General features: G+C 42.8%; 1 protein-coding gene across 1 annotated transcript in view; it reads left to right on the top strand.

Annotated features, from left to right (window-relative positions):
• Positions 1 to 1877: 1877 nt before the first annotated feature.
• The window catches only part of nsmfb (NMDA receptor synaptonuclear signaling and neuronal migration factor b), a gene marked incomplete at its 3' end in the record, with an annotated part of 47167 nt that continues 22510 nt past the window's right edge, over positions 1878 to 26534 (top strand). Inside the window, exons 1-6 of the mRNA XM_080738910.1 lie at positions 1878 to 1960; positions 14696 to 14760; positions 16169 to 16311; positions 16447 to 16929; positions 17375 to 17558; positions 17707 to 17779. Of these exons, the coding sequence (XP_080595036.1) occupies positions 1890 to 1960; positions 14696 to 14760; positions 16169 to 16311; positions 16447 to 16929; positions 17375 to 17558; positions 17707 to 17779 (1019 nt within the window). The 5' untranslated portion in view covers positions 1878 to 1889. The remainder of the gene's footprint in view (positions 1961 to 14695; positions 14761 to 16168; positions 16312 to 16446; positions 16930 to 17374; positions 17559 to 17706; positions 17780 to 26534) is intronic.

Here is a 26534-nt window from a genome sequence, read left to right as displayed (position 1 = left end):
AATGGACCCAGAACTATATCTGCAGTGATCTCCATATATGGACATAAAATGGACGCCGACAGACAGACAGATACAGATATCTCCATATATGGGCATAAATGGACACAGGCAAACAGATGGTCAAAACGGGTCCTATGACAACAGGTATAATGGGGTTTGCATTAAAGGGCGGGGCATTCATTCCCTATTTACATCGTTCCCGAGTTGGCCAGGTCGCCGACTAGACGCTGGGCCGCCCGAAGGGCGGCCCAGCTTCTAGTATATATAAGAGAGAGAGAGAGAGAGAGAGAGAGAGAGAGAGAGAGAGAGAGAATAAATCCTCTTGCAGGAGGGCTGTGGGCAGTTCATAAACCCAGTGACATCATCATTGATGGGGAATCCAAGCTAATAGAAACTGCAGGCTTTCTATTCCTGTTACGATGTATGGTAGGCCATTGTTCTCACGATATAGAAATTTGAACTTTTTTTTTTTTTTTTTTACATCTGCCTAAAGATGATATGTCACTGGTAGGTGGGCTTCTGAACTGCCCAGCTCCTATGAGACACAGACCAAGTAGAACATCATTGTGATATATATCTTAGTGAGTGATAGGCTGAAAAGTGGTGAAGTCGTCCTTTAAGATGACTGTCAGGTATTCAAGACATGGAAACGATATGGCGATAAAATGCGAGCGCAATCCATATGACAAAATGCACAGTTCCTGTTGCAATAAATGAGGAGCTCCGGCCTCCGGGCACACAACAGTGAACAGACCGACGCACCGACCCACAGATGGCTGCTATAGACTCCCGTAGAGCCACGCTGTAAAACTCAGTCTCAGGACCTTATTAGACCGCAGACTCCCTCTGCGCTCACTTTCAGCACCATGGACAGAGGCTGACCATCAGCAAACTGCCTCCAGTCGGATTCAGAAGTGGTGGAAAGTAACATTTTACTTAAAAGTAGACTACTGTACTGTAGCCTACTTGAGTAAAATTAATTATCAATACTGCAATAGGTCTATAGAAATACTCTGTTAGGGTGCCCTCACACCAAAATACCTAGAGTGGAATCCGCCAATTCATTTCAATGAGAATGGAGCGTTTTTTTGCCAGTAGAGGAAAAACGCTACATTCTCATTGAAATGCATTGGCGGATTCCACTCTAGGTATTTTGTTGTGAGGGCACCCTTACAAGTAAAATTCCGGAATTCAAAATGTACTTAAAGTACCAAAAGTAAAATTACAAACTTGTTTGAAAATAGCAGCTCTAAGGTGTTGTGAGCTTGTAGATCGGCTATATTCAAATAGCCAAAGGTAGACCTATAAAATATGGCTAATGTAGGTATTTTATAATATTATAATGTATGTGGAGTAAGTAGCCAATTGGCGATTGGAAATACTCAAGTATAGGCTACTACAAATACCTCAACATTGTACTTAAGTAGGCCAATTAACAGTAGACCTACTTACACTAATAAATGTAAATGTAGGCTAGTTAGCCTACTTTGTTTACAACATCTACACTAGACATGTGCCCAGCCCACACCTGGCTGGCCGATCGTTGCTCACACACTGAGCAGAGCGCACTGGGAGGCAGATCTTCTTCTCCTTCCTGTAGTTTCAGTCAGAGCGCGACTGGAGAGAAGCAGCAGAAGCGCTGCCGACACGTTTTTGTGTCACTGTTCTTAATTCTGACTTGCATTTACATTTTGTCTGGAAGTGGGCTAATAGTAAACAGTAGAAAACGTAAATTAAACGTAACTCCTGGTAGGCAGCTCATTAGTTTTACTACCCGGTTTTAGGGTATTTTTTCGACGTGATTTCTTCCTCTTTTTTTAGCCTATAGCCTACCAATCACCAATGAGTGGAATGGTTTGTGATTTCCCCTGTGTCGTTTCCACTTCAGCATGGGAACTGCCGTGTCCAAAAGGAAGAATTTGAGGAATGATGCGATATCTTCTGTGGCTGTAAAAGTTCGGTGAGTAGCCAGACTGTCAGATGATGTCCATGGTTGTGGCGAGAGTCACCGTGTGTGTGGCACGGTGGGAGCAGGTGCGCTGCCCGCGCCGCGCGGAACAAGTTGGTAGCCTAAACGCGCTTCAATACTGATGCTGATGCAAGTTATAGTTTTGGACTGTGGTTGGGAATTAATGCATTTTCTTTAGCACCGCGACGCATTGCTTGTAGATCGAAGATGTTCAAATAGCCGAAATGTACAGTAGCCAGCCTATATAGGCTAGGGTTGATTGAAGTGTGTATGTTTTGTAATAATAATCAAAATCTACAAAGACAAAGTAGGCCTATGACGACTAGCAGCTTAAGTTTTCAAATAATTGTAGTGGACTAAAAGTAGGTCTACAATATTTAGATCCGAGATCAGTAGAGTAGAAGTATTGGAAATTGGAAACACTCAAATAAAGTACAAATACCTTGAGTAAATGTACTTAGTTAGTTACACCACTGATTTTCTTAAGTTTATTTATATATATTAAAAATAAAGGTTATGTTTTTTCCAACTGTGGGTTTGAACAAAAGGGTGTTTGGTGCTCAAGTAGACTACTTGAGTAAATGTAGCCTACTTAAAGTAGTTACTTTACACCACTGATTTTCTTATGTTTATAGACCTATATTAAAAATAAAGGTCATGTTTTTTCTAACTGTGGTTTTGAACCAAAGGGTGTTTGGTTAAATCAATTTAGACAAACTATTATAGTTGCATGGTGCATTAGTTGACAATTGAGTCTAACCTACATTTTGTATAGCCTCTTGAGCATGCATTATGATCAACACACAGCAGTGACTTTATAGCCTATAGGCCTGCTGCAGATACCAGAAATGGTCAAAAGCTTTTTTTGCCTATAGTAACCTTTGTGAGACTATACTGTAGCCTACTGTGTGAGCATGAGGTGTAAACGACTGTTTTAGCCTACATTTTCCATGCCCAGATTACTGTGACATAGTGTGATGGCATTTGGTCATTGATTTATCTCAAGTCATAACCTGAGCCCTCTCTGCCTCTGCCAGGGTGTGTCAGATGACGTGATGGGTCATGATGGATTCTAGATTTGACCTATAGGTCGGATAGCAACTGACTGTGTGGCTGGAGATACTGTATAGCAGGCTGGGCTGTGCCTAGAATTATTGAATGCTTTAAGACCAGTGACAAATAGCAGATATACAAGCTCACAGCGTGGCACCGAGTGCCGCGCTGTGAGCTTGTAGATCTGCTATTTTTGAAAAAGTCATGAAAATGTGTGCAAATCTTTGAATATATGTATTTTCAAAGTGAACGTTTGTAACTCAAATGTTGCTTCTGGGTGGTCCCTGGAACTAGATATTTTGAGATGGGGGTCCGTGGCCAAATAATTATCATTTTGGGGGTCCTTCACATGAAAACGTTTGAGAACCACTGACATAATAGTCTCTCAAGAACAGAACTGAGCTCCAGTTAAGTGAAAAGGACTTTTTCTTTGAAGATGGCTGGCCAGATTGCTGACATAGAAACATGGGTTTTTCAAAAAATCTTAGAAGGACTCAAAAGACACTTCGGGTCAAAATTCTAATTTTCACGATTTTTCAAAAATAGCAGATCTACAAGCTCGCAGCGCGGCACTCGGTGCCGCGCTGTGAGCTTGTATATCTGCTATTTTTCAATAGTTAAAGCATAAAATAATGATACACAATATGTGAACCCGTTCTAAATGGGTTAAAATTAGAGCCCGCAACTGATTTATGGGCATTATTTGACTATTTTGATGAGATTGTTATCGCAATTTGTCCCAGTGTGGCCCAATCATTGTAGGGGAAAATGTTCTAACAATAACAATAATTTGTGTTCATTTGAATCTCAAACAAAAAACTTTATCAGTTCTATAAGCTTTTCAAATTGATTAGAAAATGAGTGAATTTCTTGACAAAATATCGTGGTCTATAGGACTCCAAAATCGGGCATCTTCTGTTAGGCTCTTTACTCAAAATGCTTTATTTGGTGACAGCCCACAAGTGGAAAACAACTGACAAATGAACAAGTGTGCATTTGTACGGCAACCAGTTCAGATTTATATACCGTATAAACTAACATCATGCATGTGGAACCTATGAATACTCTCAAATTTATGAACATGTACACTCACAACCAGTCATGCTTAGATGAAACCACACACGCACGCACGCGCGCACGCACGCACGCACGCACGCACGCACGCACGCACACACACACACACACACACACACACACACACACACACACACACACACACACACACACACACACACACACACAAAACACTACCACAGTTAAATCTTAAGTGATAATTTAACACTCAGGGATAAACGATGTGGCACGTGCATTTAGACACAGTGACCTTTAAATCTACTTGCGCAGTGTCAACCACACTGGCTTCTCCATGCATCTTCTAGCTCATGCTGTCTCTCCCGCTGGTTATCCACTTATGCTCTCTTCTCTCTCTCTCTCTCTCTCTCTCTCTCTCTCTCTCTCTCTCTCTCTCTCTCGCTCTCTCACTCTGTATATCTTTCTCCATCGCTCGTTTTCTCCCTCACCTTCTATTTAACACCCTCACACTTAACCACACATAAATCAAGCTGATCGCAGCATCCCAGACATGCCATTGGACACCAGCCAAAGGAGCTGTTTGTGATTCCCGGCTTGTAAGCATGAAGCGAATCCGGTAAAGTGATACTGGTGGTTAAATTATACTGCTGACAAGAGAGTCTTTCCATGAATCATAGACACACATACAGCTGACAAACTGGTCCACGAGGATTAATAGTGTCTCATCGTCTAATCATTGCATTTTCACAGATTCATCCCACAAAGGCATGAGCTGTAGGATGTCATAGACTCTACGACGTAGAGTAGTTTACGAGTAGTAAATGACCCACATATCGTCACTGTCGGGCAGAAACCTTGTATCTCCAAGTTTCAAATCTGTATGTTTTTTCGCAAAGTAAAGCCCTGCTTCATCATACAAGGCCGTCGCACAAAACTAGTGAAAACAGCACCGCGAGGCGTTGTGTGCTTGTAGATCGGCTGTTTTCACTAGTTTAGTTCATTTTTTAAATGATAAATAATACAAAATGAACGCTTTTGGATATACAAGGTTTCCACCCGACAACGACGATATGAAGGTGTTTTATCCCTCTCTGGAACTTCAAGGGCCGTGTATTGAATGAGATGTGTGGCCCTCTGATTGCCATTTTATCATTTCAGAAGACACTCCTCTGTTCAGACGACAACATTCATACGATAGCTTGTTTTCAGCATTTTGGAGCCCTTGTCGGTCGCAGAGGCCTTGATACATTGATTCCCCGCACTTCCAACCCCCATGTGCCTTAGTTGATAATCCATGTTCCATAATTATTTTCTTCGACTATTGTGCTACGTCCTCAGGAGAGGTAAATAAGGTTATGCTGCGTTCAGCAATCAAAACTTAATTGACCCTTATTTTGTATTCTTAATTCAAAATGGATGTCACAACGCTTTAATGGAAAATGCCTTTGGTTACTTTCATAACGGTAGGCTACTCCCACCCCCACCCCCACATTCTACATCTCTCTCTCTCTCTCTCTCTCTCTCTCTCTCTCTCTCTCTCTCTGTCTCCCTTGTTGAAGGTCACATTTGCCCAGAAGTTACACCACTACCACACTGCTCATTTCTGACCTCGATCCAGCGTGACTTCCCTAAACAATGTAGGCTACTTACATGGGAAGAGTATTTGGGAAAACACGGGCAAGCTTGTTTGTACTGTAGTGCTTGTGCGTACTGTAGGGAGGCTGGCTCTTTGTTGGCAGGTATGGGTTCATCAGTAGGATAGAGGTGGGTCATCTGATGGAAACTATAGATAGGGAATGAGTGGAGGAGATGATCCTCCCAAGAGCAAGAAAGAAATCAGCTTGTGTGAAATAGATTGTCTTTTTTTGTATACGTCTTTGTACGTGTTATTGCTGTTGTGTGTGTAATATTAGTAAATTATTCTTTCATTATAGGTAGGAGAATGTTCAACAAAGAAAAATAAGGGCTGAAGGTTGATTAAAATCGTGTCCTCACAGGGACTCTATCTTTTACACGTAAACGATTTATTGTGTTTAATGTCTCTACCCTGTGCCTTTATGGGCCATGAGGGGGAGCTTTTCTTTTTTAAAGCACTTTGTAATGGACCAACTACTTCCTCCCATCCTGTTTATCACAAGGCCTGTGTAGAACAGAATATACCAAAGCTCTGAGCCTGATGTGATTTTGAACAGGATACAAACCCTGTCATTCCTGCAAGGGTATGGGCATATAGGTCTTTCTGTCATCTTTAATATTTCACAATTTTTCTTTGAGTCCTTTCCAAAAGCTACAGCACAACAGGCATGGGACCTTTCTGCCCTATAGGCCTATAGGTCCTATGCAGGTCACTGCACTGCAGTATTTATTGCTTTTTTCCTCCAAAAATGGTGTGTCACCATCATCTGGCTCTCTGTTTTTCCTATTAGCTATAGTCTCCACTTTGAAGCACTCTGCTCTGAGTCATCTGCACATGCAGCTGGTGCTTCCAGAGTGCGGAACAAAAAGCTGTCTACTTGTCTCTACGGTCTGTCTGTATGCATGGTATTAGACGTATAGTTTATTTATGTATTATAGAGACAACATATTGGCCCGATATTTAAAACAAATACTTATATGTTGTGTAGTTGATCTTTTATTGATCTTGTATGTAATTCATTCTATGTCATGTTCTCTCTCTGTGTGCATGCGTGCGTGCGTGCGTGCATACATGCACATTTATTTAGTTATTCATTGAAATGGTCAGTAATGTATTTAGACACAACATACAATACTGCCTTAATTTTGTTTGTTTTTGTTTATTTATTTTGATTGTTCATAGGTTGTTCATCAACCATCAATCATTAGTGATCATTTCTAAAACTGGTTAACCAGGTTAATAATAATATTGATGTTAAATATTCTTGCTTATTTGTCCTTATTTGTCCACATAGAAGAGTGGTCAGTCTCTAAAATAAATAAAAACATAAACTGTATATGCATGTAAGTAAACAGCATGTGAAATGGCTTCACTTATAGCCTTTGTGTGACATACATAGCGGAACAGCCTAATGAAGTCATCATCCTCTTGCTATCCGCCCTCCCTGGGTGGGAACATGCGCACATGCACAAACACACACACACACACACACACACACACACACACACACACACACACACACACACACACACACACACACACACACACACACACACACACACCTGCGCGTCTGTCTGGGCTAGTGCTATTACACAGAGATGGTAGAGAACAAAGTGTTGTCTCATTGCTTTACTAGCTCTCCTCTCCATCCCTCTCCTCCCTTATCTTGCCATTGACACCGTCAGGCAGAGTGCAAGGCAGCCACCAAGCCACCCATTGATCTGTCTAATTGCCCCATGCTACTGATGACTCCCCGGGCCTGCCTGATGGAAGGGGGGTACAGTGGAGGTCAGCACCTGTCAGCACCTCCCTGTTAGCTCTTGAATTGACTTCGGTCAGTGTTGACATGTTGAACAGAGTCATTTGTAAGCTTGGCATTTATATTTGTTTCATAATTAAATTAACTCTCCGGATTTACTTGGATGTGTCAGATGGGAAGCGTTTAGCTCGCCTGATGGGTAAACGATTCATTTGTAGGCAGGTTTAAGTTAGATTAGATAGGATTAGACACACTTCCACTTGTTCAGCCCCTCTCGAGTGGAGCTGAAACAGACAATCTATAGTATACGAAAAAGGCTTTGTGGCTCAGCATAATACATGGCAGAAATCAACATCCTGTCACCTTGAGATGTCTTTAATTCAAAACTCCTTACGTGCCACAAGCACAAAAGATCTATTAAGCTGTTCTGAGCAACAGCGCGACTGAACCAATCATCTTCTGAAAGTGCCAGCAGTCTGCAGTAATGCCCGACTGATGGCCGATTGCCGATCCCAAGATTGGAGTTCTACCACCGATTACCAATGTTTTGACCAGTATTTTGTCCAAAATCATTTTGAATAAATACAAATAACCGCTTATAAGTATATAAAAACATTTCAGAGGTGAAAAACATTTAGTTGCAGGCGTGTTGTGAGCTTGTAGATCGGCTATTTTGTGAGACATTCTTCGTACTGTATATAAGGATTGGGATACATTGGCTGCATAATTGCAGATGTTTTGCAAAAAATGTAAAATAATGGACGATATATCGGCCAGGTCGATACATTGGTCAGGGCTCTATACTACTCTGCAGTTCTTTCCTGATGATGGCTTCCAGGGCAGGGCATCTGGGGTCGGGCCGATCATCAAGCCTGATTTGTTTCTTGGCACTGGTTTCTCCATCTTAATCAGATTTAAGTATTCCTGCCACTATGTGTGTCAAACACTCATTTCATCATCTAATGGGAGCTGTTGAGGCACTTGGTTATGGTGCCAAACGAGGTTTTTCCTGTCTCGACTCCTCCCAGCAGGGATAAGAGGTGGTGAGGGTGCTTAACTTCACGTTTGTTGTGTCTTGGCAATGCGTCCCTCCTCTCCACTTGATGGACTCTACAGCAGGGGTCTTCAGCGTTTTCAGGCCAAAAACGGGGTCCCTGCTTCATCTCTCTTTCAGCTAAAGGGTCCCCCTTTAGCTGAGAGAGAGATGAAGCAGGGACCCCCACTACATATTGTATAAAATTGTGTCGCAGAAGAAAGATTTTCATAGGTTTCTTAGACAGTTTAGACTTGTTTGACAGCACTCTTTTTTTTTTTTAACAATATATTTATTGAGTTTTCTTTTTTTTTTTACAGAGAACATCAAACATATATTTTTTTGACAGCACTCTTTTTTGACAAAAGTAGACGATCTACAAGCTTACAACTTAGACTTGTTTGTCAGTCAGTACTATCATCATGTTGGAGTAATGTGTGTTTTCAGACATTTAACCACTTGAACCGTCAAATACTTAGTCTGGTCTTCTTTGACAAAAATAACCAACGCAAGGCGTTGTAAGCTTGTAGATCTGCTATTTTTGGGTAATGTTCCACTCAGAATAGGGATGCTAGGGTTCAAGTGGTTAATGTAAAAAACATGATCCTATCACACAAAGATTTGGCGCCCCCCCCATGTAGTATGTCTGAGGACCTCCTAGGGGTCCCAGACCCCCTGTTGAAGACCCCTGCTCTACAGCAACTCCACCAGTGATAAGAGCAAAGGAGGAAGTGGGGATGATGGAGAGGAAGAGGTTGGTGCGTGGGAAAGATGGGTTGAGGGGGAGAGGAAGGGTAGGACAGAGGAGGGAAGGAAGGGTGGGAGAAGGTGAAGGCGGAAAAGGGGAGGAGAGGAGGAGGGATGGGAGGGGAGGGGGAGATGAAGTGATGTTGGATAAACATTTGGGAGAGAGCGAGAGGAGAAGAGAAGAGTAGGATGAGGTAAAGTTTTTCCAGTGAAAGGCCAGTGTGGCGTGGATGGTCACACACACACACACACAGTGTATGCACACACAAACACACGCACGCATGTACGCACGTACGCACGCACGCACGCACGCACGCACGCACGCACGCACGCACGCACGCACGCACGCACACACACACACACACACACACACACACACACACACACACACACACACACACACACACACACACACACACACACACACACACACGTTGAAGCAAAACCAGCAAGGTCTCCTTTCTATTTTGGCCCTAATAGCTCCCTAGCTGGCTTTCATCACACCATAATGCCTTTGCATTCCAGTGTGTCCCTAGGCACAGTTGGTCAATCTATCACAGCCCTCATGCACAGGAAGAAACCGAGCATATGAGAAACTCATAGAAACATGTACTGTATGTATGGTTGTATGGGATCATCAGTTCCCCCTTTCCTCCATCCTTCCTCCCCCTTTATCTAATATACTCCTTGTTTACTAAGCCATCTCCCCCACCCTCTCTCTCCGCCTTGCTTTCTATTTTTGTCTTTTAAACGCATCTCGTGACCGCGTTTCTTCCACGTTTCTTCGTCTTTTGCCCACTCCTCTCCCTTCAAATCCCCCTCCTCGCTCATCCTCCTTCTCCCTTCTGGCTCTCTGTTTTCCTCTCTCTCTCTCTCTCTCTCCCTCCCCCTCCCTGCCGTCACATGGCAGAAAACATGCGAGAGACGAAGCTCCCAAAAGCACGGTGCAACATGCCGAGTGGTGTCAGTTCAGCAAAAGCTAAGGTATGGCAACATGACTGGTATCTTCGCGCGCGTGCAAGACAACACCAGTCACGTTGCCATACCTTAGCAACGGGAATGATGAATTCATTTTAAGAAGTACATTTAATTTGTTTCCCCTGTAGCCAAGGTACGGCAGCTGCCATACCTTTCCATAACACAGTTGACGCCTCTGCGACATCATGGAGACACAGCACGAGGGCACAGCGAGTTGAGGCAGCTGCGCGCTGCTGCCGCGTCAGGCGGGCGGCGGCACGCGTCTCGCCATCCTACCGCTCCACTTTATGTATAATTAATGTCTCAGCGCTCCCCAACTGATTGCGTCTTGTGGCGCTGTTTTTAATCAAGCCTTCAAAGGGCTGGTGCTAAGAAGAACGGGGGTGAAATAGAACGAAAACAGGTGACAATTGTAATATGCTTAGCATCATAATTGCTCTTCGCCAGCGCGCATCATGGGTGTTACAAATAAAAGCCGGGTTGTGTTTTTGCTGTGATGGTGGAGGGAGTGGTGGAACCAATTGGTGTCCCAGATGTGGTCTATCTAAAGAGGGGAGGATGAGGAGAGGATGAAGAACTAGGTCAGGGTCAGGGCTCAGGTATACTCTACGGTAATGTGGCCGTGAGGCTGTTTAGTGTTGGACTGGGCTCTAATGGGGAGTCTGGCCGGTGTGAGTGGTTGTGGAGCTGTGTTGAAATGCCTGGTCCTTTGCGAGAACTGATGTGTTCCCCCATTTATCTCCAAACACACGCAATATGGAATTACTCTTCTCTTCTCTTCTCTTCTCTTCTCTTCTCTTCTCTTCTCTTCTCTTCTCTTCTCTTCTCTTCTCTTCTCTTCTCTTCTCTTCTCCTCTCCTCTCCTCTCCTCTCCTCTCCTCTCCTCTCCTCTCATCTCTCTATCCGGGGAGCTTTCACAGCGAATGCTGAAGCTGCACGTGCCAGCTCATATTTAATGACTACGTAGAGTGCGTTAGCGGGCAGACACGACTATGACAACAACACACCAATCCCAGTCCTCCCCCATCCCTCCTTTTATGACAAGGGGGTTAAGCGTGAAAGTGACGTATGTGCACGTGCACACCATTATCCGCTCCCATATGGCATTCTGGATGTACACCATATGAACGCGTGTGTGTGTGTGTGTGTGTGTGTGTGTGTGTGTGTGTGTGTGTGTGTGTGTGTGTGTGTGTGTGTGTGTGTGTGTGTGTGTGTGTGTGTGTGTGTGTGTGTGGTGTATAGTATGTATTGTGAAGATGCCAGAAGTAGATCACAGAAGTGCTGTGAGTGGTTTGGAAGACAGTGATTACAGGCCTATAGCGCTACTGTACAGTACATCTCTAGGTGTGTGTGTGTGTGTGTGTGTGTGTGTGTGTGTGTGTGTGTGTGTGTGCGTGTGTGTGTGTGTGTGTGTGCGCGTGAGTGTGTGCGTGTGTGCGTGTGCGTGTGCATGTGCGTGTGCGCTGACAGAGGTAGATGACAGAACTGCTGTGAGTGGTTTGGAGGACAGTGATTACCGGCATATAGTGCCTACTGTATGTCTCTAGGTTTGAGTGTGTGCGCGCACATGCATGTGTGTGTGTGTGTGTGTGTGTGTGGGGGGGGGGGTGTCACCGCCTATATCTTGACATTTCTTTCCACATGTAGCCTAATGTATGCTGTAAGTGTTTGGGAGTTAAATCAGAATAAATGTGTATGTGTGGGTGACTGTAATGACAACCTAAACCCAGTACAAACTGTTTTACCCCTCTCCTGCCTATTATAGAGGGAACAATTGGGTCCCATCCTGTATATAACTGTATCACTTTCCTCTTGTTTAAAAGGAGCTGTAAATCCTGTTGCATAATGGTTCACAATATGTCTTAAAAAAGGGTGGAATAAAAGAAAATCTCATAGCAGAGAAAACTAGCAGCAGTCAGGTTCCTGCATTGGGAGAAACGCTGAAAGTGACTGCAGTGGAAAGCTTAAATAATCCATTGCACAACAGTGGCTTGCTGACAATGTGTTATTTTCATCAAGTGACACCGTTTCATCAAGTGACACAATGTCAATGAGCATTCTCTAGCTGTAAATGTTGAAGTGGAAATCGTTGTTGTCGGGTGGAAACCTCGTATCTCCAAGTTTCAAATGTGTACGTTCTTTCGCAAAGTAAAGCCCTGCTTCATCATACAAGGCCGTCGCACAAAAGTAGTGAAAACCGCAGATCTACAAGCACACAACGCCTCGCGGTGCGAGGCGTTGTGTGCTTGTAGATCGGCTGTTTTCACTAGTTTAAATCATTTTTTAAATGGTAAAATGCAAAACTAACGGTTTTGGACATACAAGCTTTTCACCCGACAACGACGAAATGCATGATCCGTAAGATCACTGTCCACCAAATCACAAAATCAGCAGTAAATGCCAGCATCAGTTCAGCCCTAATGCTGCAGCGGTTATGATAACCAGTGCTTTTGGAGATGAAAGAGGAACTGATTTAGCACATTGGGCTGTCCTTTTATTCCTCTGAGAAATACATCTTAAAAAAAGAGTTGAGCCAGCTAAAGACATTCAAGAGAAGAATCTCAGGGGATTGACACCTTTTATATGGATGATGATATTACAGTAATGGTGAATTATTACACAGGATAAAGCTCTGTGTCCTATATAGGATTAACCATTGACATGTTTCCTCTGCTTACTGCACACATTCTTCATTTCTTTTTCTCAACCCATTCAGGCCGGGAACACATTTTGCTGTTTGGGAGGGGCTTACAGTACATGTACAGTATGTAGCAACATATTTGTTTTGTAGGCTAATTTCTGATTTAGCCCTATTCTATAGGTTAGGCCTAAATGGGTTAAGAAATCCAGAAAATTATTAATAAGGAATTGGCCACATACATTCATAAAATAATGTCCGTAATTTATCCGGGCTTCTCCAATAATATATTATAATGTCCATACACAGACAGTATTGCAAACACACAGGCACGTGTTTTTTGCAGTGGTGGAAAAAGTACTCACATTCTTTACTTACAGTAAGTAGTAAAAGTATCAGTACTGTAGTGTAGAAATACTCTGTAAGGGTGCCCTCACACCAAAATACCTAGAGTGGAATCCGCCAATGCATTTCAATGAGTATGTAGCGTTTTTTGCAGAAATCCTCTACTGGCAAAAAACGCTCCATCATTGAAACGCATTGGCGGATTCCACTCTAGGTATTTTGGTGTGTGGGCACCCTTAGGCTGAAGCCACACCAAACCTATGAGGATGGATTCCCCATTCCGCCAATGCATTTCAATGAGAATGAAGCGTTTTCATGCCAGCAGAGGATTTTCAGCCTTACAAGTAAAAGTCCAAAATTCAAAATGTACTTGAGTAAAAGTTCAAAAGTATTGGTATCAAAATATACTTAAAGTACCAAAAGTACAAAATGTTTGAAAATAGCAGATCAAATAGCCTAGGTATAAAATAGGGCTAAAGTGGATTCATATATGTTTTAAAATATAATCATTTATATCTGCAAAGTAACTGGTAACTAAACTTTTCAAATTATTGTAGTTTAGTAAAAGTACAATATTTGGATCCGAGATGTAATGGAGTCGAAGTGAAAATATTGGAAATTGGAAATACTCAAGTAAAGTACAAATAAGTAAATCAAGTAAACTAGTTTTTTTTTTACATGCTTGCATTTGTTTCCTGCAGGGGCGTCACACCAAATTCTGGGCCCTGGGTACAAGGATTCACTGCGGGCCCCCCATGAATGTTAACTATTGAAAAATGTGAAGGACCCCCCATCTCAAAATATTTAGTTCCAGGGATCCCCCAGAAGCAAAATTTGAGTACAAATGTTCACTTAAAAAATACATATATTCAAAGATTTGCGCACATTTTCACAACTTTTAAAAAATAGCAGATATACAAGCTCACAGCGCGGCACCGAGTGCCGCGCTGTGAGCTTGTATATCTGCTATTTTTCAATAGCTAAGTTACTAGGGCCCCTCCACCTTGGGCCCTGGTAACTCAGTCCCACTTTCCTACCCCTTGTGACGCCCCTGGTTTCCTGCCATTATGACTGGCACATGCTGTCCTCCTGTCCCCAGTGGGGCCTGCCATACTGTGCAGGGATGGGGAGCTATAGCCTCCATGCTGCTATTCACAGTATTGTCTCTTTCCCACTCTGTACGCAGGAGATGGCAATTACATCAGCAAGAGAAAGAGAGAACGGGGCTCTTTGCTGTGTGGCTTCTGGCCACGGCCAATAAAACCTCCTCTCGCAGCCCATTGTAATGATGTGACCTACTTGACTGTTGAGCATGTAATGATGATAGTCTGCAAAGAGGCATCATACCCCTAGCTAAGTCAGACCATTTATGAACGCTGGCTCCTATATAGAGTCAGTCTGTGTGTGCATGTGCGTGTGTCTGTTATATCTGGCCATTTGTCTCCAGTGGTGGTTCAATCAACCCAGGGTTAATTGCTCTGCACTTTTCTCTTTTCTCTTTCCAGAGCAGCCAGAGCATTTGGAGAGTACCTGTCTCACAATCAGCCCGAGAACCGCAACGGAGCAGCAGGTAGGCTGCCACGGCCGTGCACACACCCTGGAATGTATCTATTTATGGGCATGTTATGTTTCTGATACTGTCTGTGCACTAAAATAATCTCCATATATGGGCATGTTACATTTGTGTATGGTCATAAATGTTCGCTACAGCGGTTAAGTCCTGTGACTGTCTGTGGATTTTATACATACCGTAGTTTCCTGTGGAGATTGGCACATTTCACCCAGGTTTTTTCAGGTTCAGGTGAAAAAATAAGAAGAAACGTGTGATCTACTCCAGTCGTTCTCAACCTGTGGGTCCCAAATTATTTTGGAGGGTCTCCCGATGATTAACTTACTAATAATGTGCAACATTGTTTTCTCACTTAACAGTAAAACAAACCAACTTAAAGTTTAAGTGTATAGCGGATATCTGCACATTTCTAAAATGACAATTTAAGGACTTTTTTCTACCTCTAAAATGACAAATTATACATTGGCCAAATTGACAAATATTAGAGGCTGAAATTGTGAAAATAGCCAATCTACGCAAGGCGTTGTGAGCATGTAGATCTGCTATCTTCACAATAGAACTGTGTTACACAAAATGTAATGCCTCAACTCTTAGTGCTCGTCAGGGTGGGGGGGTCCCCAGTTAAAATATGATTATTTTGGGGGTTGCGGCCTGAAAAGGTTGAGAACTACACTTTTGCAGGTAGTGGAACAAGGAAAAGCTCCACCTGTTCTGTTGTTTGGTCACTGTCGCAAATCTATTACCAATATTCACTAATCAGGTTTAGTTAATGCATGTTATCAGCCTCCTTCCTGCACCTCTTTCTTCTGTACAAATAATATACAAAATCTGAAACCTTTTCCCAAACTGGTGGTCATGTCATAAGTTACCCTTTTACTGTGGGTAGGAGCAGGCAAGTTGGTCAAACACTGACTGGTCCTTATTTTTTATGCCAAATCTATCCATTCATCATCAGAAGCTTTCTTCGCCTCTCTCACTATTCTTTCCATCTCTCATTTGCCACCCACCATACTGTATGTCATCTCTTTTCTTAGTCCATCGTCCCAAAAGCTTTGTTGACACTCATGCGTTCACTCCACTGCTGCCAAAGCCATATATGTCACAAGCCACCTGGCTCTCCCTTTCTATATGTACTGTATATCTCTCTCCTTTTCCTCCTATATATTGCTCCCTCCCTTCTATCCCTCAGTTGTTTTCTCTAATGTAATTTCCTCTGTGCTACCCCCCCCCCCCCCCCACCTCTCTCTGACTGTCCCTCTCATTGCCTCTGCCCCCCGCTATTTCTTTTTTTATCACTGATTTACTGACAATCTCACTTTGAATCCCTTCCTCCAACTTCTCTCTCTCTCTCTCTCTCTCTCTCTCTCTCTCTCTCTCTCTCTCTCTCTCTCTCTCTCTCTCTCCACAGATCATCTGCTGTCTGACACCTTCATTGGACAGGACTCTGAGTCCCCAGACGTAAGTCGTGTTAGTAACAACAACAACCTACCGCAGCCCGGCCGCTGTGTCCGTCCCATAGCGAAACACAACCAGTCCCAGCCTCACGAGCAGGTAGATAGCAAAAAAATAAATAAAGGATATAATGAAATCTCAAAGCTCTATGGCATGCAGTACAACACTTTAGAGAGAGACTTATGTTGTATTGTAATTCCTCATTTTGTGAGTATCATGCCACTTTATTCACAGGTCCCTCCCCAGCCCAGCACACTGCAAGCCTCAGCCCTGTCGGGCCCGTCTAAACGCAGGCTCTCTGTGGAGCGGAGTCTTTCCTCGGAGGACCAGCCAGTGCTCAGAGGACCGGAGGGGAGTGGTGCCACGAAGCCAGCCAGAGTGTACACCATCACCCGGGAGGGAGGGATGGTCCTGGGGGGCCGCGGCAGCGCGGAGAGCCTGGAGCTCAAGGTGCTCCGGGGCTCCAGGGAGCAGCAGCCACAGCAGACCCCCTCCCTCTCCTCCTCTTCTTCCTCCACCAGCCAACATCATCACCAGGCCAACGGCGCCAGCCAAGCCCCGCCCGCCGCCAGCGTCCGCGGCAGCCATCACCGCGGCGGCAGCAGCCACCACCGCACTGGCCACCACCACGCCTCCCACCAGCACCACCACCAGGACGACCTGGCACGCTCTCAGCCTCTGCAGAGCGCGGGCAACGCTCACAACATCCAGGACCAGGCACGTGCACACATAGACCCCAAAGGGGGCTTGAGCCCCTGCCCTTTTATCCGTCTGTAAAAAGTGCCCTCTCCAGACCGTGAATGCAGTTTTTACTATGGTGAACATGGAAAGTGCCCCACTTTCCATGCCATACCTGAAGGCAGCATTCAAGAGAATTGCCTTTTCCAAACTCCCCTGAACTTGAATGCAGCATCTTATGTTGAAAGAATTGCCCTCTCTGTGTAGAAATCCATGCCGTTACGCCTTATCTCCAGTATTGACTTGATTATGCTATTAGTTCCGTGTGGTATCAAGCACCGAAAATAGCCGACCTCCAAGCTCACAACGTGTCGCAGCGCGGCGCGTTGTGAGCTTGGAGGTCTGCTATTTTCAATATTTTCACCAAAAGGCCCTTTTAGTTCAGCCCCTGCCTCTCTGACATTCTCTGCACGTCCCTGTCCAGGACTGGGGGGTGAGGAAAGGGGGCTCGCGGGACGACTGCACCCTGGACTGTGTGGCCTGCATCCGGGCTCCGTGCCAGAGCCAGCGCTCCCTTGACCTGGAAACCTCACCGCGGGACGGAGAGAAGCCACGCAAGAAGCTGGAGAGGATGTACAGCGAGGACAGAACGTCTACGGACGACAGGGGTAATCTTTACCTTGGGCTTTTCAGGTTTCCATGTGGAAACCCAAAACACATAGGCTACATTTTCCTCCTTCTCACAGCATTATGTTTAAATCCTCGCGTCTTTTTTGTTAATTCCCTGTCTCTCTTATTCTGTTTCTGTTTCTTCAGAGGACAACGCTAATAGTTGGTTCCCCAAAGAGAATATGTTCAGCTTCCAGACAGCCACTACCACAATGCAGGCGTGAGTACAGCACTGTTTAGAAATCTATTCAAGCAGATGCAAGTCCCTTCAAAATCAACATTATCACCAGATTGTGGATTAAGAACAATTAAATTAATCCATGTAGTTGGGTTATTTATTTTATAAGTTATTTTGGGGGGCCTTTATTGATATATTGGTGCTTAGACAGGAAACACTGGGAGAGAGGGCATCATCAGAGCCTGTATGTACAGTATGGTGCCTTAACCATTCAGCTATCAGCGCTGTAGCTGGGATATACTGTATTAAGTAAAGTGTCCCAAATAAAACCATTTGAGAAAAACCGTTGATACACGAAGATCTTATGGTGTATTAAGTTATATGACTTACTGTAAGGTGGAGGTGTCGTATCGAGTAGTCTGATACACATGGAGTTAAAAATCTAAACCATTGCCACCAGGCTTGGGAGTTAGGGACACACACACACGCACACACATACACACGCGCACACACATACACACGTGCACAAACATGCACATACTGTATGTACATAAAGCCCCCTCTCAAGCATACTGAGTGGTTAATTATCACCTGTCTGTTGAGATAGTAATTATGACCCTTAGATGCACAAAGGTCTCCCGTGGTGGGCTGTCTGAGGCCTCTCTCTCCCACGCTCCCTCTCTCCTTTCATAACGCCTCAGCATCTGTCTCTCCATCTCTCCATCCTGATGCTCTAGAACAGTGGTTCTCAACCTTTTCAGGCCGCGACCCCCAAAATAATCATATTTTAACTGCATGGGGACCCCCCCACCCTGACGAGCACTAAGAGTTGAGGCATTACATTTTCTATAACACGGTTCTATTGTGAAAGTAGCCGATCTACATGCTCATGTTGTGAGCATTTAGATCAGCTATTTTCACAATTTCTGCTTCTAATATTTGATAATTTGGCCAATGTTTAATTTGACTAAAAAGTCCTTAAATTGCCACTTTAGAAATGTGTAGATACCCTCTATACACTTACACTTTATGTTGGTTTGTTTACTGTTCAGTGAGAAAACAATGTTGCACATTAAAGTTAATCATCTGGGGACCCCCCAAAATAATTTGGGGACCCCTCTGGGGGTCCCGACCCACAGGTTGAGGACCACTGCTCTAGAATCCCTCTGATGTGATGCAAGTGTATTCATTCTAGGGATGGGACGATAATCGTTATTATCGTTTATCGTGATAAAAAACACTCACAATAATCGTTTTGTGGAGATTTACATTTATCGTGGAATTATCCTCCGTCATGCACTGGGATCATTTCATTTATTGGCTGAGCTGCATGTCCGGTACCATTTAAACCCTCTATAAGTGTTTAAACAGACCTGGAAAAAACATACTTTCTATTACAGCTTTTGTCAGTATTGTCTTCTAAACCACATTTTACCTGGGGCCATCATGCCTAGTTTATGGTTGTGGTTAGTTTTAGTTTTGAGGGAACTTAGGGCTGACAGAACTTTGGGATACACCCCATTAACTTTCATAATATGTTATCTTATCTCTCCCTGTCATCTGTTCTCAACTTCTCTTTGCTCTCACTTATTTTACTCGATTAGGCTCTGATCCAGTACAAGTCATAAGACTGCCAGGAATCGCATGCGAGGGCTCTTAGTTTCTCTGTAAATTATCTTGAGTTTTAATATTGCCAACATTTGGTCTCATATTGTGCCAAAAAGTGTCCTTGTGCACAGATTTTATTTTGAGATGAATAGTAGGAATAGGCACCTGGCCAGGGTAATTTTTCTCTCTCCTTGTGTTGTTCACTGACTATGTCTAAGTCACACACAGTCAATGTAGTGTACTTCACTGGATATAGAACCTAGAAAACACAGACAATAATGTGCATAATATAATGCTGATGGGTAATTTGACTAGAGTTTTACTTAATATTTTGCTGTGTGCTAATGTCTTTACACATTAAAGAATACTTAAAGGACAACTTTGTTTTTTATTTTTACAACAAGGGTTCATATTTTAGATTTTAAATGAAGAAAATAAAAGATGGGTGTTAAAATGTTTTTAATGATTTTGATTTCAGAGGCTGGGAGCATGCAAACAAGTGGCTAAATATGACTTTTTATAAGCCCATTCCCAAGATGCACAGCAATGGGCAGATGTGACTTATGGGGGCTAGTAGTGTTACTATAACTAGTAATAAAGAAATCGCTGGCTTATTGTGTCTAAAAAGACATATTTAGCCACATGCACGCATGCCCCCATGCACCCACTGAAATCAAGATCGCTAAACGTGCTAAAACGATTGAACGAAATAATGGAAAACATTTTAACACTCATCTTTTAATTTCTCTAATTACAATCTAAAATATGAACCCTTGTTGTAAAAAAAACTAAGTTGTCCTTTAACATCACCGTAACAGTACATAAGGAAGGGTGGTGCTGGAGCGTATGGATGGGATTTGCTTCTAGGATACGTGGGGAGATGCTGGGGTTTATGTTTATTACTGACAAATAACAGACTGCCATTTTGTATACCATACCTGTGTGCACCTATATCCTGGACTGTATCCTGCAATGCAACTAAATGTTTGTTTTCTCTTCTTGTTTTCTTCTCTTTCACTGGCTTCTTTTGGACTGTGACAACTGCAGAATATCGTAAGTAACACTCTCTCCACCCCACCCCAATCCCCTCTGGTCACTGTAAATATTTTCTTTCTTCTCAAGGAATTTAATCATGCTTTATATCTTACATTATATATATATATATATATATATATATATATATATATATATATATATATATATATATATATATATATATATATATATGAGAAGTGGTGAAATAATCCCACTTACTTATTATCAAAGATACTTCCAGTTTGAGTCCCTGTGACATACTAGCGTCATGTCCAAGGGGTGTACTTGTACATGCCCTAAGCCTAAGGCTTACTACTGTAGTTCCAGTTTGACCATTTACAATAACGGTCCAACAACCTGAAATTCTGCTGGAAACCAGTGAAATTACCTCAACCGATTGATAGATCTTTTCACTTTTTAAGATTAGACTACTCTACCGGTACATGCAGGCAAGATTAAGCAACCTGGTAAAATGGAAATATTTGCAGCCGCCATACCCGCTCTCTTTAACTCTCTATTAATCACTTCCATTAAAACCCTTTCCTAATGTTCCTTTGTGCTGTTTTGTCTTCTGTGGTTTTAACCACCAACACTACGTACCTGCTGGACTGGGTGTTTGAAGAAGTTAGATTTTCTCTGTGGTACCTTGGTGCAGTCATATGAAATAGTGAAGTGATTCTTTTTTAAACTAATTGCATTTCACTGTGCTTTTGCTTGAATGCAGAGTAGGCAATCCATGTGCAGACATGTGAGTCCAGGAGTCTTATCTCGTCTCTGCATTTATATATGAACAGAAATGCTGAAATGCACATCATTCTTGTGCATTTCATTGTGCTATTTCATTTGACTAAATACAACAGGCTATTTATTTGCTTGAAGCTTGTGTAACGCTACAGGTTATGCAAAGTAGGTCAGGAGTGGCCCTATTGCGTAACCTTATGCAAAAGGTTACGCAATAGGGGACAATGCCAACATGATTACAAAGGTATATCATCACATACTGTGCAATGGGTAGCTCAAGGAAACAGTTTCTCAATATTTCTCAATCGAAAGACACAGAACGCTATGATAACTAGAAAAGGTGCTCTTCTGAGAACAGGTCTCCCCATTCAGGTAGATGATTATGGGCGAGCAATGTTCGGAAGTCGGCAATCAGGATGGAATATGAAAAATGGGACGGATTTGTCTTGATTACTTGACTATTAGAGATAATGTATACCAATTTGCGTGATGTTTGAACAAAATCTGTGTGAGAATAATTAAGTATCTTGGCCTATTAAGAGGCCAATAGGTTTTATGGTCATGATTCACCAGGATCTTGGCTTGATTCTAGGCTTTAAAAATCGAACTGTCCTTAACAAGTTAGCGTGTTTAACAAAGAAATAGCACCGTTCACGGCCTTGATTGATTGATCTTTGGCTGTTGATGGTGACGTCACCAAGAATGCTGGTCCCTCATTGGCTACGGGCGTGAACACAAACACACACACACACACACACACACACACACACACACACACACACACACACACACACACACACACACACACACACACACACACACACACACACACACACAGTGACAGATACGCTACCGAACGAACGCAGTACTTTCTTGCGCACTCTGCTGGCGCAATTATTAAAGAGTCTGGCTGGAGGGAGGACAGCAAGGCAGAGCCGTACAGCCAAAAGCAACAGTTTTGGCTGACCATATATGGACATATGAGGTTTCCACCCGACAGAGACAGACTATTGGTCCTTGAGGGGGTTCCATGCAGGTGGTCTCCAGCTAAATAATGAAGAGTTGGTCACCAAATGGACCCAAACTCTTGAGTAAAATTAAACCAAATGGACCATTACAGGTCCAAATGTAATGTATGATCCTCCATTAAAATTAGCTGACCTTCCTTTGGACTAAAATTTAAAATGAGAAAGACCCATATTTTTCTCCAGGCGTACCCTTCTTTAAGTGATATAAATAATATTTTTGTCTATGGGAAGATTAATGGGTTAGAATTAGTGGCACCAGTAAACTATGCCCACTGCTATGCCCTATATCCTTGGCCTCTAGGGACTGCGCATGTTTTACACTGATTGCTAGAGTTAATCACCAAGAGGCTGATTTGAACATTTTCAAGTGGCATTTCTTTGAATGCTGTGTTCATCAGGGCTAGAACTGCCGGAGATTAGCTGTCCACAGACAGAGGGACAGGGTGCAAAATATAGTCTTCGCCATGTCTAGCGGAGGCGAATGAATAGAGTCTATTGCATCAGGCTATCTATTCATAGAGCTAGCAGTGGTTTTGTGTTTATAGGAAGTCAGAATTCAGATAATCCTGTTAAGAAAGATTCTCTGTCAGTCAAGTCATGAGGTCCACGGTAGTCTAATTTTGGTTTGTACATGTCTGTACAGTAATTCAAGGTCCCATTAGTAGGGCAGGAGAGAGGGGTCTACCAGCACCCCAATGACAGTTTTTCGAAACCTGTTTTTTTTGGACCGTTATGATGTCTAGTTATGATTTCTGCTTGTTGCCGTCGCCAACTAATGTCCCATGGGGTTCATTTTTAACCTTTTCTCACAACTATTCCCAATCTGAACCATACAATGGTCATAACAGAAAATGCCATAACGCTTGATGTAAACAACCTACAGGGACAAATGAACACACTTTTCTATATGATTTTGACCCAGGGAATTCATTAAAGTGGTTATTTTTTACATTTAAGCACATCTTGACCCTATTTCAGGACAGAAACGGCGAAGAATAACCCAAAAATGTTCAAAACACGTCTATACTTCTCTTTGTACAGATGAATTAAGGTGTATTCTTTTGATACCACAGGTTTTTTAGGACCCTTATGATGTCTAGTTATGATTTCTGCTTGTTGCCGTGGTCAACTAATGTCCCATGGGGTTCATTTTTAACCTTTTCTCACATATCCCCAATTAGTGTGGGGATTTAGGGGAGCAAATGCTAATTTCGTGCAATTTTGACTTAAAGCGCGAAATTTTGCACAGATGTAGCCCAGGGCTTGCTCTAATGATTTAGCTAGGGCGCCCGAGTCTGCGACCTTCGGGGTCGCCACAGCGGTCAAATCAAGTTGGGCTTCCATTGACTTTCTATACAGGAGGAAAATACCCAGAAAAAGATTTTTTTTCTGGGTATTTAAGGAGGATCTGAGGGGTCTAACTAGGGGTTTGTCATGATGCTGAATCCATTGCAGGCATTTGTTTTGCACAAAAAACATTCTGTGGGCTAGAAATGGCCTCAGAAAACAATACACGTATGGGTGAGTATTCATGTTAGTCGGAGGCCTTAGGGTTTTTTTTCTTGTGCTAATCAGTCTAAAAGTTCAAAATTTTGCACAGATGTAGCTCAGGGCATGTTCTAATGATTTAGCTAGGGCGCCCGAGTCTGCGACCTTCGGGGTCGCCACAGCGGTCAAATCAAGTTGGGCTTCCATTGACTTTCTATACAGGAGGAAAATACCCAGAAAAAGATTTTTTTTCTGGGTATTTAAGGAGGATCTGAGGGGTCTAACTAGGGGTTTGTCATGATGCTGAATCCATTGCAGGCATTTGTTTTGCACAAAAAACATTCTGTGGGCTAGAAATGGCCTCAGAAAACAATACACGTATGGGTGAGTATTCATGTTAGTCGGAGGCCTTAGGGTTTTTTTTCTTGTGCTAATCAGTCTAAAAGTTCAAAATTTTGCACAGATGTAGCTCAGGGCATGTTCTAATGATTTAGCTAGGGCGCCCGAGTCTGCGACCTTCGGGGTCGCCACAGCACCCACACAACTCTGAAAAGTGATGACTCATCACTTTTCATCACTAAAGTCGATGGGAGCCCAACTTGATTTGGCCGCTGTGGCAACCCCGAATGTCGCAGACTCGGGCGCCCTAGTTAAATCATTAGAGCATGCCCTGAGCTACATCTGTGCAAAATCTTGAAATTTTAGACTGATTAGCACGAGAAAAAAAAACCCTAAGGCCTCCGACTAACATGAATACTCACCCATACGTGTATTGTTTTCTAAGGCCATTTCTAGCCCACTGAATGTTTTTTGTGCAAAACAAATGCCTGCAATGGATTCAGCATCATGACAAACCTCTAGTTAGACCCCTCAGATCCTCCTTAAATACCCAGAAAAAAAATCTTTTTCTGGGTATTTTCCTCCTGTATAGAAAGTCAATGGAAGCCCAACTTGATTTGACCGCTGTGGAGACCCCGAAGGTCGCAGACTCGGGCGCCCTAGCTAAATCATTGCCCTGGGCTACATCTGTGCAAAATTTCACGCTTTAAGTCAAAATTGCACGAAATTAGCATTTGCTCCCCTAAATCCCCACACTAATTGGGGATATGTGAGAAAAGGTTAAAAATGAACCCCATGGGACATTAGTTGACCACGGCAACAAGCAGAAATCATAACTAGACATCATAAGGGTCCTAAAAAACCTGTGGTATCAAAAGAATACACCTTAATTCATCTGTACAAAGAGAAGTATAGACGTGTTTTGAACATTTTTGGGTTATTCTTCGCCGTTTCTGTCCTGAAATAGGGTCAAGATGTGCTTAAATGTAAAAAATAACCACTTTAATGAATTCCCTGGGTCAAAATCATATAGAAAAGTGTGTTCATTTGTCCTTGTAGGTTGTTTACATCAAGCGTTATGGCATTTTCTGTTATGTCCATTGTATGGTTCAGATTGGGAATAGTTGTGAGAAAAGGTTAAAAATGAACCCCATGGGACATTAGTTGGCGACGGCAACAAGCAGAAATCATAACTAGACATCATAACGGTCCAAAAAAAACAGGTTTCGAAAAAGTGTCATTGGGGTGCTGGTAGACCCCTCTCTCCTGCCCTACTACATGTGTACCGGTATACTTTTTTTCCGGAAGCCATCGTTTATGTATATTATCTGTCTGTTACTCAGTTGATATACTGTAAAAAATTCAAATCTCAAAATTCCTAGCTAAGTTGACATTTCGGAGCTGGTTTTGGAGACGTTGTGGCATGATTTTTTTTTTTGTCATTCAAATATTTTTATTTTTATTTTAAACAGTATGTAATCAACATCAACAAATATATATAAGTATAAATAAAATACCAATACAAATACACATAAGAAAAACAAAAACAAAAGAAAACGGCAGTCGAGCTAAGCTAATCGGACAACACCCCTTCAATTCTTAGATATACATTAGTAGTGATCGTTTAAATCGTAATGCATACGTAATGATTCTATACTAAATGGACCCTCCCCTAAACAATGTCCCTCCCGGCAAACCCTTGATATACAGAAAGAAATAGTCCCACATTAAATGGAATTTGCCTTTAACATCGTTCCTTCTGGCGATCATATACTCATACGTTGTGGCATGATTTTCACCTGACTGCAGTAGTGGCAGTGTCACATGGACTGTGGGATAATCAACAGGGATCACATTACTATAGACAGGCTTGGAGATCCTCAGCTCCCTGCCTGTCTCTCTGTCTGTCATTAACATGAAAAGCCTGTATGACGACTTTGTTTCTGTCATGAAACAGTCACAGGAGATAGGCTACTCATTTCATCTGAAACCGTGTCCCTATGGGTGCACACACTCAAGCACGCACGTACGTACGCACGCACGCACGCACGCACGCACGCACGCACGCACGCACGCACGCACGCACGCACACACACACACACACACACACACACACACACACACACAGAGAGAGAAAGAGAGTTGAGATATATATACATTACTGTACATATGTCATGCAGACAGACTATGCTGACGGACTCCAATACTGGCCAACACTGAGACATAATTTGCTCCACAACTGTTAAAGAAGAATTGCCACATGTTCCTACTGCACTGTACTGAACATGTACCTACCTAACTATTTGTATTTGTATTTGTATTTATTTATTAGCACATAGTTGAAATACAAGGAAGAATACATTTGTATGACATATTGTACAGGAGAAGTTAAGTTAGTTGAGTGGGACTGGGTTACCAGGGCCCAAGGTGGAGGGGCCTTAATTATTTTAATATTTTAGCTATTGAAAAATAGCAGATATACAAGCTCACAAGCTGCGAGCTTGTAGATCTGCTATTTTTTAAAAGTTGTGAAAATGTGTGCACATCTTTGAATTTTT

Source organism: Nannobrachium achirus (assembly GCF_963921795.1).
Source record: "Nannobrachium achirus genome assembly, chromosome: 12".
Taxonomy (NCBI): Eukaryota; Metazoa; Chordata; class Actinopteri; order Myctophiformes; family Myctophidae; genus Nannobrachium; species Nannobrachium achirus.
The sequence above is the reverse complement of the archived record's forward strand: the minus strand, read 5'-3'. Positions and strand labels throughout refer to the sequence as shown.